The 14,939-nt window shown below is 39.5% G+C and overlaps 1 protein-coding gene and 1 pseudogene across 1 annotated transcript in view; both read left to right on the plus strand.

The window, feature by feature from the left end:
• The first annotated feature begins 524 nt into the window (after positions 1-524).
• GALNT1 (polypeptide N-acetylgalactosaminyltransferase 1) overlaps positions 525-14,939 on the plus strand; it is an 88,002-nt gene continuing 73,587 nt past the window's right edge. The window contains exon 1 of the mRNA XM_006036204.1: positions 525-694. Coding sequence (XP_006036266.1) covers positions 561-694 — 134 coding nt within the window. The 5' untranslated portion in view covers positions 525-560. The remainder of the gene's footprint in view (positions 695-14,939) is intronic.
• Positions 7,177-7,355, plus strand: LOC112548105 (annotated as a pseudogene).

The following is a 14,939-nucleotide window of genomic DNA, read 5'->3' on the forward strand; positions in this document are numbered from 1 at the left end:
ATACATGCGCGCGCACACACACACACACACACACACACACACACACACACACACACACAACATTTTATAACTTCAGCAAAGAAATTTAGTCCGTATCATACTGGTAGGTATAAAATACAACCTCGCGTTCATTTGCTCGTGTGAAATTGTGCAAGAAAGAAAGTAGTGAAGAAATAAGTTTGTTGCTCTAACTAGCATAAATTTATCGATCTGAACAGTCCTTCAGTTGAAATCTATGGGTTTATCTTGTGAATCATGTGTAGGTGTTTGTATACCTAATTGCTAATATTGCATGTCACCCCCTTCCCCTCCACCCCGCCCTTTCATCCTTAAAAGGATCTTGCAGCATGGTTGAGAATCACTGGTATAGCACTATGAAACATTACTGCATTAAGTATGATTTTGTAAAACAAAAACTAACAGGGAAACTAACATTGCCTGTATTTTTTTACAGGTCCAGAATAGAGAAAAAATTTAAAAGTGAGGGGAAGTTCAATAGTGTAACTTTTTTGTTCTTAGTTCCAGAACCAGTACAAAAACCCCATGAAGGTCCAGGAGAAATGGGGAAGCCTGTTGTCATTCCTAAAGAGGATCAAGAAAAAATGAAAGAAATGTTTAAAATAAATCAGTTTAATTTAATGGCAAGCGAAATGATTGCACTGAACAGATCTTTACCTGATGTCAGGTTAGAAGGGTAAGTACTTTGTGTTGTTGTATTGAATGGATTCCTTACATAAATTAAAAGTATATTAAGAATTTTCTCAAGTAACTGTTGTTTTTATAGATATTGCTGATTAAAAATACAGTGTGAAAAGAGAGTGTGTTGGTGGTATATCTGGTTTATGATGACTTCTTAGCACAAAAGCAGAACCAAATTTAGTACAACATTTTAACCACAAAGTCCTTATAATAGTAAGCCTTTGCAGAGGAAAGAATTTTTTTAAATGATTTTTGTGAATGTAAGTAGTAAAAATATATTTTAATCAGATCTGGTAAATCCCCAAATTTGGTAAAAATTATCTGCTTAAAAAAAATTGGTGAGAAATAATTTGACAACAAGAAATTAGGAAATACTAGAGATGATTATGTAACCAAGAGTTTGCATCACTTAACAGTTTTATGCCTAATGTAAGTTTCCATTGTATATTACTACAGTTGATACTTATATGGTATTGACCTTTTTAGCATTGCTTGAGGCACTTTTATCTTTTTTAAAAAATCCCCAAAACAAAACAAAAATTAACTATAGTCATCCTAAAGATTACATTACTCTACTGACTCTGCCCTGGTTCACTTACCAACCCCCATATACTACCAGTTCAGTGATGCTTGACAGTCCTGGCTCCTGGTGTGCAAATATGGGGCTCTGCCTCCCTTACACCCTGCCTAGTGCCAACCTGTTGGCTCATAGATATTAAATATGAAGGTGCCTACTATGGCCTTCTCTGTCCCTCTCTAACACTGTCAGAGGTTTCTTCATGCTTCAATCTCCACCCCACTCTGTCATAATATAGATCTATTTAAGGCTCAGCTGCTGGACTGAGCTGGTTGTCACCCTTTTTCCCCCTCTTACCAAAAGGCATATTTTCAGGAGTTATGAGAGAGATTCTGATTTTAGTTATTTAAAAAATGTGTTTTTTAGTAACATATACATACGTAATATTTGATAGACAATATATTTGTTTTGCCTATGGTGGTAATTTGTTCAATTTTAAGACTACCTGTATTAAGCAAAATCTGGTTTAATTATATGGATTTATCCACATTCATAATTTGGAATAAATACTTCAAATTGATATTTAGATTGATCCTTTGTGTTACACTGTGATTTTTCACTTCGTTGTTGCTTACCTGAAAGTGGACAGATTTTTTTCAAGTGTGTGCCTATGAAAATATATATGCATTTTGTGTATATATACAGAATTGTGACCCTGTTTTCGTTTCCTGTGTGTCACACTTTCACTTAAATTTGTCTCCTACACTTGCATCAGTCCAAGCATGGGACAAGCTTCTATCTTAAGCTCTTCAGAACAAGGAGAGTGTCTCTGAGTGTATATGGATGTTTGATGTGGTAGGGTCTGATCCAGTTTAAGATCTTTGGTCAGTACTGTTGCATTCCAGAATTGTTGTTACTATTAAGTACTACAGTTTCTTTTGAGACAATTGTGGAGGCTTCTTGGACAAAAGACTCAAGTTACTACTTTTGGTTTAAATTTGTATTGGTTTCTAGATTTTATTCCTGGAGAGCAGAATGGAGGGGATGGAGATAACTTAACTTAAACTCCTGACTTGGAAGTTAAAAGTATACTCAAGTTTTATTCTGGCTCAAATCATGTTCTTCTCTGGCACTTACAAGGTGATAGAGTAAAAAAAAAATGTTCATGCTCGTTAATATCACTGTTGCATTTTCATAGAATTAAATCTGATAAACTAGTTTTGAGTAGTTACTTTTGTATATTAAGTTCAAAGATAAAATAAACTACTTCTGGGTAAAGTTAAACAGTTGCATATCCATTTGCTTATCCGGACTTTACAAAATGAGGCTAAGTTAGCAAAAAAGGAAGGCAATTTTAAGAATCATTAGTATGTTCTTATGGAAGCTATAGAACCATGAACTTCCTTACTAAAAAGAATAAGTTCCGCCATATGAACTAAAAGGAGCTTTTCTTTCTAAAAAATTGCCACAAATGGTAAATTGTTATACTAAGGGTACTTTTGCTTAGGACTTTATATTTTACTGTAGGGTGCTGGATGTGATGGTTTGAGATATTCTAATATGTTCTGTTGTCTTGTTATTCTTTTAAGTTCTTGTGCTTTTTAGTCATTCCTAGTAAATGCTTTAAAAAAAAAAAATCTTGGTTTGCATTTGTGTGTTAAAGTTTCAGGAATGTGATGGGTTGATCTAAAGATGTCATAATGGGAGCATAGTTTTTCTATACATTGTCAAGTGTGTGAACAAATAGTACTAACTTGTAGCTATAATTCAGTATAATAGGCCTTTTACCTCAAAGAGATCAAACAGAAGAGAACTTAAATAAATGTTGACATAAATCACAAAAAGATATTGAATTCTGAATGTTATGTTGCTGATAGTGTGGTACCTAAATTCTTCAAGATTAGTGGCCAGTTTGAATTGGAATCTTTTTATTCTGCTTTGAATTATCATACCTATGATAAAATTTATACAGGACATTTAAACTAATTTTAGCTCTTTTTCTTGCCAACTCAGTACTGTAGTTGATAGGAGGAATATACTTGGTATTCTTCAAGTACCAAAGTGTTTACATTGGTTTTAAGTGCAAAATTCAACTATAGCTCAGCTATGGAAAGTAAGTGGTACTTCCATAATACAGATATGTTAGATGTGTATTTAAAGTTTTGTAATTTTCAGCATTTACTAAACATCTCATAAATAACATAATTCTGTTTACTCTTTCTCTGTAGCTTAAAGGTATATTTGAAAAGTACCATTGCTAACAGGTATGAACAAATCAATATTTAATATATAAAAAAAAAAAGCTGCTGTGCGATAATTGTCCCTCTCCCCATACCCATCTCCTCAGAATGAGAAAACTAAAATACGGTATTTTACCCCTCAGTAAAGCAGGGCTAACTTATTAAAGTTTAGCTCTCTACATAGTGGGTGCATCTACACGAGATGCCACTGCGCATTTATTTAGTACTTGTATTAACAAATACTAAATAAACGTGCGGTAAATGGAGTTACTGTGCATTAGCACCGGCAAATGTCTTTTAAGTGATACTACTGTGCAGTAGTCTAATAATACTGTGCAGTAGCATATTAGCACTGTCCATGCTGTGATGCGCTACTGCACATTAGTTTTTGGCTACTGCGGTCAGCATCTTAAGTAGACATCCCCAGTAAGTTTGGTCATGTAGACAGATGTTCAGTGGAAAGTGATGTGCAGTAAGGCCCCATTGCCCTTTAATTTTGTTAATGTATAGTCAGCATGGACTTTTGGCTAATTTTAATAATTTTTAATAGTTTTTGCTGTTTGCATGATCTCAATATGGCTTAGGGCGTTTATCTAAGCAAGTAAAGAATTTGCTTAATAGAAATCAGGTTTTATAAATCTAGGAGTGTAGTTCAGAGGGATATCTGATTTAACATGCTTCTAAAAATGTTCTTTTTAATAAATACAACAGCCCAAACCTATATATTGCAGAGTTACAGTGGAATGGTGTAGCTGATTTCCAGGATATGTGTATCTTTATTTTTGTAAAACCAAATTTCTTGGATTTGCTTTTTAGAATTTTATTTATAAAATAATATTAAATCTTAGCTAGATTTGAAAATACTTGGCTAGTTTCAAACATCTGGAATAGCAAGGGTGCAGTTTTAGTAGTTGTATTGTACATTGAATGTCTTGACTGTGCTATGTTTTGAAATACCCTCTTGCAGTTATGTGGGCCCAGCTACAAGACCAGCATATATGCATAGTTTCTAGGTTTGGAAGGGACCTGAACAGATCATCAAGTCCGACTCCCTGCCCTGGACAGGAACGAGTGCTGGTATCATAATACCTCTGCCAGGTATCTATCCAACCTCCTCTTGAAGACCCCCAAGGTAGGGGAGAGCACCACCTCCCTTGGGAGCCCATTCCAGAGCCTGGCAGCCCTCACCGTAAAGTAATGCCTCTGATATCAAGCCTGAACCTACTCTCAATCAATTTGTGGCTGTTATTCCTAGTTATCCCAGGTGGTGCCCTGGGGAAACAGAGCCTCGCCTATTTTCTGCTGGTCCCCCCGGTGAGTTTATAGATGGCCAATAATATAAATAAATAATATAAGTGCGGCACCCAGAACTGGACGCAGTACTCCAACTGTGACCTGACCAGCACTGCATAGAGGGAAAGGATCACCTACCTGGACCTGCTTGTGATGCATCTGTAGATGCACAAGGTATATATTCTTCTCCCAGTATGCTACTTGCTGCCAAGTTGAAGCACAATACCATATTTACTCTAATATAAGATGATCCTGATTTATAGAACAACCCCCACTATAATTAGATTCTATATATGGAAAACTTATAAATTTGATATAATCTTCTAGGTATAGAATCTAATTATTGGAGATTTGTCTTGAATTTGTCCCCTTCCCACTGCTTACAGCAGGCAAAATAAATCTGGGGAATCAGGTAGCCTCTTTCCCCTCTACCCCCCCCCTGCAAGTTCTTCCTCCTGCAGCTCCTTCCCCTCCTCCTTACTGTTGGACCATACTTTCCCTGACCACATGGAAGTAAGGAACAAATTTGGAAAAAAAAAATTTTTCTTAAATGAAGATAGCTGTAGTGATTTGCACATAGTACCTATACACTTAGATCACCCATAATTGATACATTTTGCCTTTTTTGAAACTGCTGCAAGTTTTAGAACTGGTACTCTATAAACACACTTTTAAGTAGCATTTTGACACCTACTTATGCATAATACAAACTTTTTTTTAAAGGACAATTTTTCGTGTTCCGAGTCAAATCAGCCAAATCAATTCCAAGTCTGTGGGTCATTCAAGAACCATATGTGGCCTTACTACTGATAAACATCACCCTCACCTGGGGCTTCAGATGCTTCCAAATAATTTGGCGGGCATCCTACGTGCAAGCCCAAGTCCGGACGTATGGGGTTCAGATGCCCCAAAGTTTCTCTTGCCCTCAGCCATATGGCTAGGGAGGAACTTCCCATTTCCATAAAGTGGGCATAAAGCCAAGATCTTCCCACTGGAAATGAATGTGGGAGGTTAACTATACATTACCTCCGTGGGTATTACCCCATGCTAGAAAAGCGGTTATCCCCAACGACTAGGAAAACTAACCTTAGTGGTCACAGTATTTCCCCTGCCAGGTACAAACTATGCATGGTAACAGTCCAAAGCAAAAGGCTTATGATTTACCATACAATTCATTGAGTTGGAAGTATCTGAAGCCCATGCTTGCCCATAGTAGGGCCATGTTGAAGGGCACTAAGGTGCCTGCTCCTATTAGAGCAGAGGTTGCCTGGGGAGGGAACACAAAGGGCCAGATAGGAGTCCAGGTATGGGTTGCCATGACAACTGGCTAATGTGGGAATTGTCCGCACCTGCACCTGGTTAGCTGGCCGGAAGAGGCAGGGCCCTACGCCCATATAAACCCTAGGGCTGGGACCCGGGAGTCCGGTTCCCTGCTGGCAGCCGAATGGGAAGGAGCCTTCAGGGAGGAAAGGCTCAGAGACGCTACAGCCATTGGATACGCTACCCTTAGGGCTAATGGGGCACCAGGAGCCCATACGGTGCCCTCGCCTCCAGGCACCCAGTATTAGAGGGAGTTTTACTCTTGTAAAGGGGCAGAGCATGCCTTGCACTTCGTTATGTTATGTATATGTATATGTTTTGTTTGCAGTTTTATAAGACCGGTGGTTTGGGTGAGGCTATTTGGGGAAGGAGGAGGCCTTGTTGGGGGCCCATGACAGCGTGGGGACCCCGGCGCTGGAGAGGGTGCGGTATTTGGGGTGCACAGACCCCGGCGCTGGAGAGGGCACGGTATTTGGGGTGCACAGACTCCGGTGCTGGAGAGGGCGTGGCATTTGGGGTGCACAGACCCTGGCGCCAAGGGGCGCAGAGACAAGGCTGCAGAGAGCCCAGTGAGGACAAGGGGCTGAATTATAACGAGGCCTAGGCAAGATAACGCCAGTACCGTCTGTGAGGCTTGGGGCGTGGTAAAGGGGCAGTTGGAGCCATACATATAGCCCATAAGGCTAAGGTGCCCCAAAACACCCATAGTGAAACGGGACCCAGAAGGGGTCCAGGAACCCATGGGGTTTAGAGAGTCCAACAAACCATGTCCAAGAGGACTTAATGGCAGCCTCCCTATTTTATATTTCCATCAAAGACATGGCGGGTGAGAATTGAGGGTGCCCATTGGGCCGAATTGGCACGGTGAAGGGGCCTTGGGAGATCACGGCCATCCTTAAGGACCCCATCCCGTGACAGGCCACATATGGTTCTCAAATGACTCGCATGGATTGGGAGTTGATTTGGCTGATTTGACTTGGGGGACACACATTTTTCTTTTTCTTTTTCTTTTCTTTTTTTTTTTTTTTTTTAAAGTGTCTTATAGTCATGCTCTCTGTTGGTTGAATTTTCCTTAAAGAAAAAAAAATGCAGTGTAATAGTAAAGTTGTATTTACCTGGCAGGGGAAATACCATGACCACCAAGGTGGTTTTCCTACTGGCTGAGGAAAACCACAAACGTAGCAGGGGTAACACGTAGTTAGCCTCCAACGTTCACTTCCAGTGGGAAGATCTCAGCTATATGCTGACTTTATGGAAATGGGAGACTGCTCCCTAGCTTGCTCCTGTGACCATTCAGCTGAGGGCAAGCAAAACTCGAGGGCATCCAAACTCCAAGCCTCTAGGCTTGGACCTGCATGTAGGATTTCCACCAAAGGATTTGGAAGTATCTGAAGCCCCAGGTGGGGATGGAGGATGTTGGCCAATAGCAGGGCCAAATATGGTTCTTGAATGACTCGCTCAGATTGGAATTGATTTGGGTGATTTGACTTGGGACATGAACATTTTTCCTTAAAAAAAAAAAAGGGGGGGGGGGGGTAATCATGCTCTCTGTTGGTTGAATTTAATAAAATTCCAGGGTGGATAAAAATCGAAATAATTTTTTTTAATTCAAAAAATTGGATTTTGTATTTAAAATTGGATTTTTTAAATTTAATGTTAATATTAAATATAAATATTTGTTGAGACACTTTAAAAAAAACTATATAAAGAGAGTTTTAATTTAAGCTATGTTAAATTTTAAAGATTCCGTCATGGAATAGGAATTATAGCTTCTAATGATATGAATGTATTGCCTCAAATAGTATATACCCCTTTTAGAGAAATTTTATAAATAGATTACAACAGGCCATGGACTGTATTAGGGGCCCAAACTTATGGGGTTCCCAGAGGCTCCTCTATAGATTAGTAAAAGAAAACTACTGTATTTAAAGAAAACCACTGTATCCAATGGGACTCCATGCTCAGTCCAGAGGATCCCATTAAGCATCTCTGTGATGCTTAGTTTCAGTTCTCAAACTGTGAATTTGTCTCTCCAGAGATAACATCCTTGTTAACATCACTGTATGAAGATGAGAACAGACCTGATTACCTACCCCTGAGCCCATTTTCTATCTGCAAGTCACTTGTACACAGAGTTAAGCCCTTACCTCTCTAAAAGTGCAAAGTTTCAGTGAGTTAAATGAATAGAGGATTGTTGGAGTAGATGTGGGCAAGGGGGAAGGGTCTGGGTATAAATGCAAGGAGGGAAGGGCAATAGAAACAAAAGAGAAACATTTTGAGCAGAATTTTGTTGAAATTGAAAAATAGTTCCACAATAACCACTTTGCAGCAGCTGCTCTGAAGAAAGCAGGCGGAACCAAACTAACTCTCCCGTAAGACTCAGTAGTGGACTGCTTTGAGCAATATATGAAGAACTGGTCTAATCTGATGCCAATCTTTTAACAAAATCATGACAAAATAGATGTAATTGTCATAGCCAAAGTTCTCAACATTGGGCTAAAGAGAAATGTAGAACGTATGCTGGCAATCCTGAATTCTGTTTCCGTAGCCTTGAACAAAAGTTGTATCAAACAACAAGATTGTGCTTTGTGTAGAAAATGGTGATTAAATCGAGGCTCCCTGACCTGTTATGTAAACTGTGATTTAATTTATTTGATTTTAATCAACTCCATCTTTTGAAATTCATAGTTGATTTCCATTATTGAGCACATGCTGCTTTTGGTAGCAGTTTAATGATAACCAATGTATTTAATGATGTTTCCTTGTAGACGATTGTAAGATGAGGAGCTTCCTCCACACTCCCATCCTGATGGGGTGGGGGGACCTCATCTTGTATTTGACTAAATAACTTTGCCTTCAAAAATTCACAGATTCAAAGCGAGTTAGGGCTGGAAGGAACCTCATGAGATCGAGTCCAGGCCCTCTGCTCTGGGCAGGAAAGACTGCTGTGGTCAAATAGCCCCAGCAAGGTGCGTTTCCAGTCTCCTTTTGAAGATCTCCAGGGTAGGTGCCTGTACCACCTGCACTGGGAGTCTATTCCAAAGTCTGATCCCACGAACTGTGAAGAAGTTTTTCCTTATATCTAGTCCAAAACCTTATTCTAGGAGTTTATGACTGTTGCTCCTGGTTTTCCCCTGGAGCACTTTGGTGAATAGTTGGTTTGCCTAGCCCCTCATGTTCTCCCTTGATATATTTGTAAGCTGTTAGCAAATCCCCCTGAAGTCTTCTCTTTTCTAGGCTGACCACTCCCATATCTGTCAGCCTTCCTTCATATGGCTTGCTCTTCAGGTCTCATACAAGTGGCTCTTCTCTGGACTCTCTTAAGCTTCTCCACATCCTTCTTGAAGCGTGACACTCGGAACTGGATGCCGTACTCCAGCTGCGGTGTCACCAGTGCCAAGTAGAGTGGGAGAATAACTTCCTTAGTTTTGCTTGAGATTCATCAGTAGATGCGTGCCAGTGTATTGTTTGCTCTGCTAACTGTAGTATCACACTGGTGGCTCATATTCATTTTATGATCAATTATGACCCCCAGGTCCCTTTCAGATATGGTGATTGCTAGCGTAGCACCCCCGAGCCTGTAAGTTTGTTGTGGATTTTTCCTCCCCACATGGAGCACTTTACACTTCTCAGTGTTGAACAGCATCTGGTTCTGATCCACCTGTCTAACTAATCTGTCTAGGTCTGCCTGGATCGTCAGCCTACCCTGATGCATGGCCCTGCTTCCCCAGAGCTTAGTGTCATGAGCAAACTTGGCCAGTGTGCTTTTCACCCCCACAGCCAGACCATTGATGAAGATGTTGAAGAGCACTGGTCCAAGTACCAAACCTTGGGGGACCCCACTGGCTACCTGCTGCCAGGTTGACACAGATCCATCTATTGGTGCTCTCTGGGTACAACCCTGCAGCCAGTTTCCCACCCATCTGACCACTGAATTTTTGGGCCCACAGTCCCCTAGTTTTACCTTGAGAGCCTCCTGGGACACCAAGTCAAAGGCCTTCCTAAAGTCGAAGTAAATGATGTTGACCTCATCTCCCTTATCCAGGTGGTGAGTAACCTGGTGGTCATAGAAAGAGATGAGGTTAGTCAGATATGACCTACCCATGACAAAATCGTGCTGGCTGTCGTTCAGAATTTTGCCTTCTACTAGCTTATTGCATATGGACTCCTTGAGAATTTTTTTGAGGATTTTTCCTGGGGTTGAGGTCAGGCTGAGTTCCCTGGGTCCTCTCTCCTCCATTTTTTGAAGATAGGCACAACATTGCCCCCTTACAGTCTTCTGGGCCCTCAGCAGTTCTGTGATGACTTTGGCTAGTTCATTCAGCACTCTCGGATGGCGTTTATCCAGTCCTGCTGATATGGATATCCAGCCTTTCTAGTTGTTCTTTCACCAGCTGTACATTGACTGTTACTTGGTGATCATCTCTGCTGTGACTGTTCTGTGTCACATTTGCATTTAGCAGGCTATCACTCTTAGACTGGTGGAATACAGATGCAAAGTACTCGTTCAGGAGTTCAGTGTTCTCCTTGGTGTCGGTGATCAGATGTCCAGATGCATTGAGCAGTGGTTTACGTTTCCACTGTTTTTCCTCCTGTTACCTACGTATCTATAGAAGGACTTCTTATTGTCCTTGGTTTTGGTTGCTAACCTGAATTTAGTCACCACCTTTGTTATTCTAATCTGCCCTCTACAGGAGTAGGCCAGTGTTATGTAGTTCTCCTTGGGACCTATTCCTAGCTTCAATCATTCGTAAGACTCCCTTTTCTTTTTCAGAAGATCTACAACTTCTCTATTGAGCCAAGATGGCTTCCTGGCCCCTGTGCCACCTTTTTTGCATACAGATATGAACAACTTCTGTGCACTGAGGATTGTGTCCTTGAGGAACGCCACTCTTCATCCACACACTTTTCATGAGGTCTATGATCCCATAGGGTATTACTCACTAAAGTCCTTAGCTTGTTGAAGTCAGCTTTTTTGAAGTCAGGAATTTGTACCTTACTGATAGATCTCCCAGTCTTATGACAATGAAAGTTATAGTGTCATGGTCACTGTTGTCTAGGTTATTCTCTATTGTCAGATCATTCAGGTCATCCTACCAGTATTTGCAGTTTGTGTCAAATTCACTATGCGTTTACAACACATTTCAGATTTGTCTGAATTAAAGACAATATTTGGATTTGGATTTAATATCTGAATTTTGCCATGGTGGTTTAGCTCAACCAATGAAGGCACATGCTTTTTCCAGTCAGGCATCTGCAGTTAAATTCTTGGAGGTGACCCAACTTGGACGCTGTCACACATTGATTAGCCATTAGAAAAGAATTAAAACAAACTGGGACAGTGAATGCTGCACACTCCCTCTGGTTTGGATAACTTCCTGAATCTCTGAAGTCCACTGCAACTTGAACCTCTGTTCAAATGATATAACTGTGCCATAGCCAGGTTACTTAGGGTGATTAACTAGGGGTAAGACTCTGGGCCTAGACCCAAACTTCCATTAAAATCAGTGAATGTTGGCCACCAGAATTAGACCTCTGCATCAGAAGTAGAAGTCAGTGCTACTGGACTGCCATACCTTTACACAGAATTAGGATACCCTAAAATCCCTAGTTCTGGGAAGGATGTTGTGGGAACACGTTCTCTGCTCAAATCCCTGCTGTGGCATGAAACAAGTTGCAAAAGGTGCGTGTGCTTTTTTACGTAGCGTTATGTAGATTTGGGTCGGTGTTACAGCCCATAGGTGGAACTGCCCTATCATACATACGTTTTGTGGATTGTTGGACATCAGTGTCCACAAATAAAATAAGATGGGAGTACGGTTAACTTAAAGGCCCAATTGCTGCTCTCTTCTGTACTAAAAGTTCTGTGTTGGAACTCTGTGACACAGAAAAAAAATCTTGCCTTTTACTTCCCAGATCAGTGTATTTTTTCTACAAGATTTAGATAGTCTTTTTTAAATTCACACAGCTTCTTTTTAACAGTTGTTTTTACTAGCTATCCAAACATTTAATTTTATACTTCTGTCAGTGCTGTTGATGGAGTTGGGCTGGTTTCAGTGGTTTGCAACCAGATTATGCTCCTGTGTATTGGCCAGTATACTGGTCTTTATATTCTTAAAATCACTGTGTTTTGTAGCATACCTGAATATTGGTGGTATTAATTTTAATTTTTTAAAATTTAGACCTTTTAATTGATTAGATATGCAAATAAAAATTGTTTGTCATTGCCCCTAAATTTTCAGATTTTGGTATACTGTAGACATTGTCATTAGTCTTGCATAATGACACCATACAAATTTTGGGGGAATCATAGAAGTTTTTGTAGCTGGAAGTTTTGTTAAGTATTTTGAATCCTGAGAAGTTAGGAGCCAGTTTAGAATTATGGTAGAAGCATGTTAGCTTCGTATTCCATCTTTGGGGACAGTATCTGTCCCTAACTGTACATGGGGAGCCAGTGTCCGTGGAAATGCAACCTGCTTGGCTTCTATGTGCTACTGTGGCATAAACGCTTAAATTTCTGCCAGAATTATCTGCAAGTAAATAGTTAATTTTGATTTCACCTCTATCTCCGAGCTTGATTTAACTAGTTCAAGTGAACGGAGCATCTTATAGCTTACATGTTGTTGCAAGTCCTTGCATTCAGATAGGTGGACCGGTTTATGTTCACTCCATGATTTCAAACTTTCTTTCACCCTTCTTGGTAGTGAAGATCAAGTATGTAAAAAAACAAAACAAAAAAACAAAAACCCACATATTGAACATAAATCTAGAGAAGAGCTGGAAGAGAGTTGGAGTTTCCTGTTTGAGTTCCTGTCCGCTCATCCTGTTGATCTCCTATCCATAAACTAAGCAGTGGGTATTAAAGATTCTTTCAAAATACCCAACATATAATTGCATTGAATTTGTTTTACTGAAATCTGACACTATTTTTTTCAAGCACATATCTTATGACATTTACTGCACATCTCAGACTTATTTTTTTCTATCCAAAGGCAGTTTAATTAACACATTGGTATGAAAACTAATAAAGACATCACATCAGAAAATAAAATGTGTAGCGGTACTGTTTCCAAAACAGCATTTTAAACAATTTAGACCTCTCTCTGTTTGAAGTCTGAGAAATTCCGTATTCCTTTTTCATTCCATAATTCCATGAAATTCTTTCCTGGATTAGTTAAGGCAGCTTCACAGATCCTTGTGCTGTGGAGTCTATAAATAAGCTATGCTTATTCAGATATCTGGAGAATATGGTTATAGAGGGGTTTCAGTCATGAATCATGTCTGATTTGTTGATTGCTTGAGGCAGTATGTTAACTGGTCCTGGGTATTAGATTAGATCTATAGAGTCTGAATAACTTCAGGATGCATGTAAATACTCTGTGTTCAGACTCTAATATTGTAAAAGAGAATATTCAGTGAAGGAACTAAAGGCTTAATGTCATTTCCTGGCTCTTCAAAAATATTACTATTTTCCAGAAAACAGTAGAAGGCTTTTGCACCAAGTTTTAAGAACAGCAAAGCTTTGGGTGATCTTAAGTCCCCAGTCTGAAGTTCCAGCTCTTTTGGATTCAGCAAGCTAAAGTCATATTCATCTTTGTATCCATTAAGTAGTCTAAAGGAAATCTCAGTTAGTAAAGTGATTAATATGTAATTCTGAAAATCTGAAGTCCATCACAGGCTAACATTCTCTTTCATCTGGTATTACTGTCATGCATAGCATATTTGTGGCATACTATAGAACTTGAGTAAAATGCAGAGAAGGGAGGAAAACTTATTAGGGTTGAGTAGCATGTACCTTCCAGAAAGAAAAATTATGTTAAATCTTGTGATTTTTTTTTTTTTTTTTTTTTTTTAAAGAACATAAAATTGCTTTTAAAAAATCTGTTTTGCTACTGTAAACCAAAAACTTGCAGGTCTTACTTTTCAACCAAAAATCCTGATTTTTTTTTTCTTTTTCTCAATTCAAATTGATGGCTCCAAAATCAGAAATGTATTTGGCAAGGGAGACTTAAAGCTTCATTTCGTACCTTGGAGAACAGAATCCTTTTATGTTTCTATTTTAAAAAATGCTTTCTAGGGGCAAGTTACTATGCCAGGAAAAGCAATAAACTGCAACCTCTTCCCTTTTTGTGAAATTTTGTTTGACTTCTGTAACCACAATGGTTTTAAGGACCATTTTGGATTTTGTTTCCAGGGTCTAAAGAAGATTTCTACTTGAATCATGAGGTTATGTGACCTTTCTTCTATCCAAATCTTTGAAATCAGAAAAAAGGAAAGTATCATACTTTTGATGTCAGGTAAAATCTGAAATACTATTGAAGGCAGAGTTTTTGGCAAGTTGGATAGAAATGTGTGGGTTTTCCTATAGTAAGGTCACTAGTTAGATTAATGTTGTATTGTGATGCGATTCATACGTGTTAAGACCCTTTTTAAAATATGTAGTTTTGGTCTGTGTTTTGAGGATGGATCACTCTTTTTGAAGAGAGTGTGAGGCTCGAGTATAGACTTTACTGTTGAGGGGATTTTTTTCCAGCAGCTTGTACTATCCAAATGATTCCACCTTTCATTGAAATTATACTTTGAGAATTTTTAGTACATATTGGTACTAGAGGAAATAATGATATCGGTTTTCCAGTACATAGACTCTCTTTTGGTGTGTTAAGATGTATTAAGATACAGTAAAAGCTGTTAACTGGCATTTTAGTAACCAGAGGGGGCAGGGAGGGAAGTTCATACCCGGCCCCTGCCTCCACCCAGCACTCTGTGCTGGTGCTGCTTTGTAAGTGGCTGCTGCCAAGCACCCCCCGCCGCCCACGTTCGGCTGAAAACCCCTGCCTCAGATAACCTGAATTTTTAGATAACTGCCCCCC

The sequence above is a fragment of the Alligator sinensis genome, unplaced genomic scaffold, assembly GCF_000455745.1.
Source record: "Alligator sinensis unplaced genomic scaffold, ASM45574v1 scaffold591_1, whole genome shotgun sequence".
NCBI lineage: Eukaryota > Metazoa > Chordata > Crocodylia > Alligatoridae > Alligator > Alligator sinensis.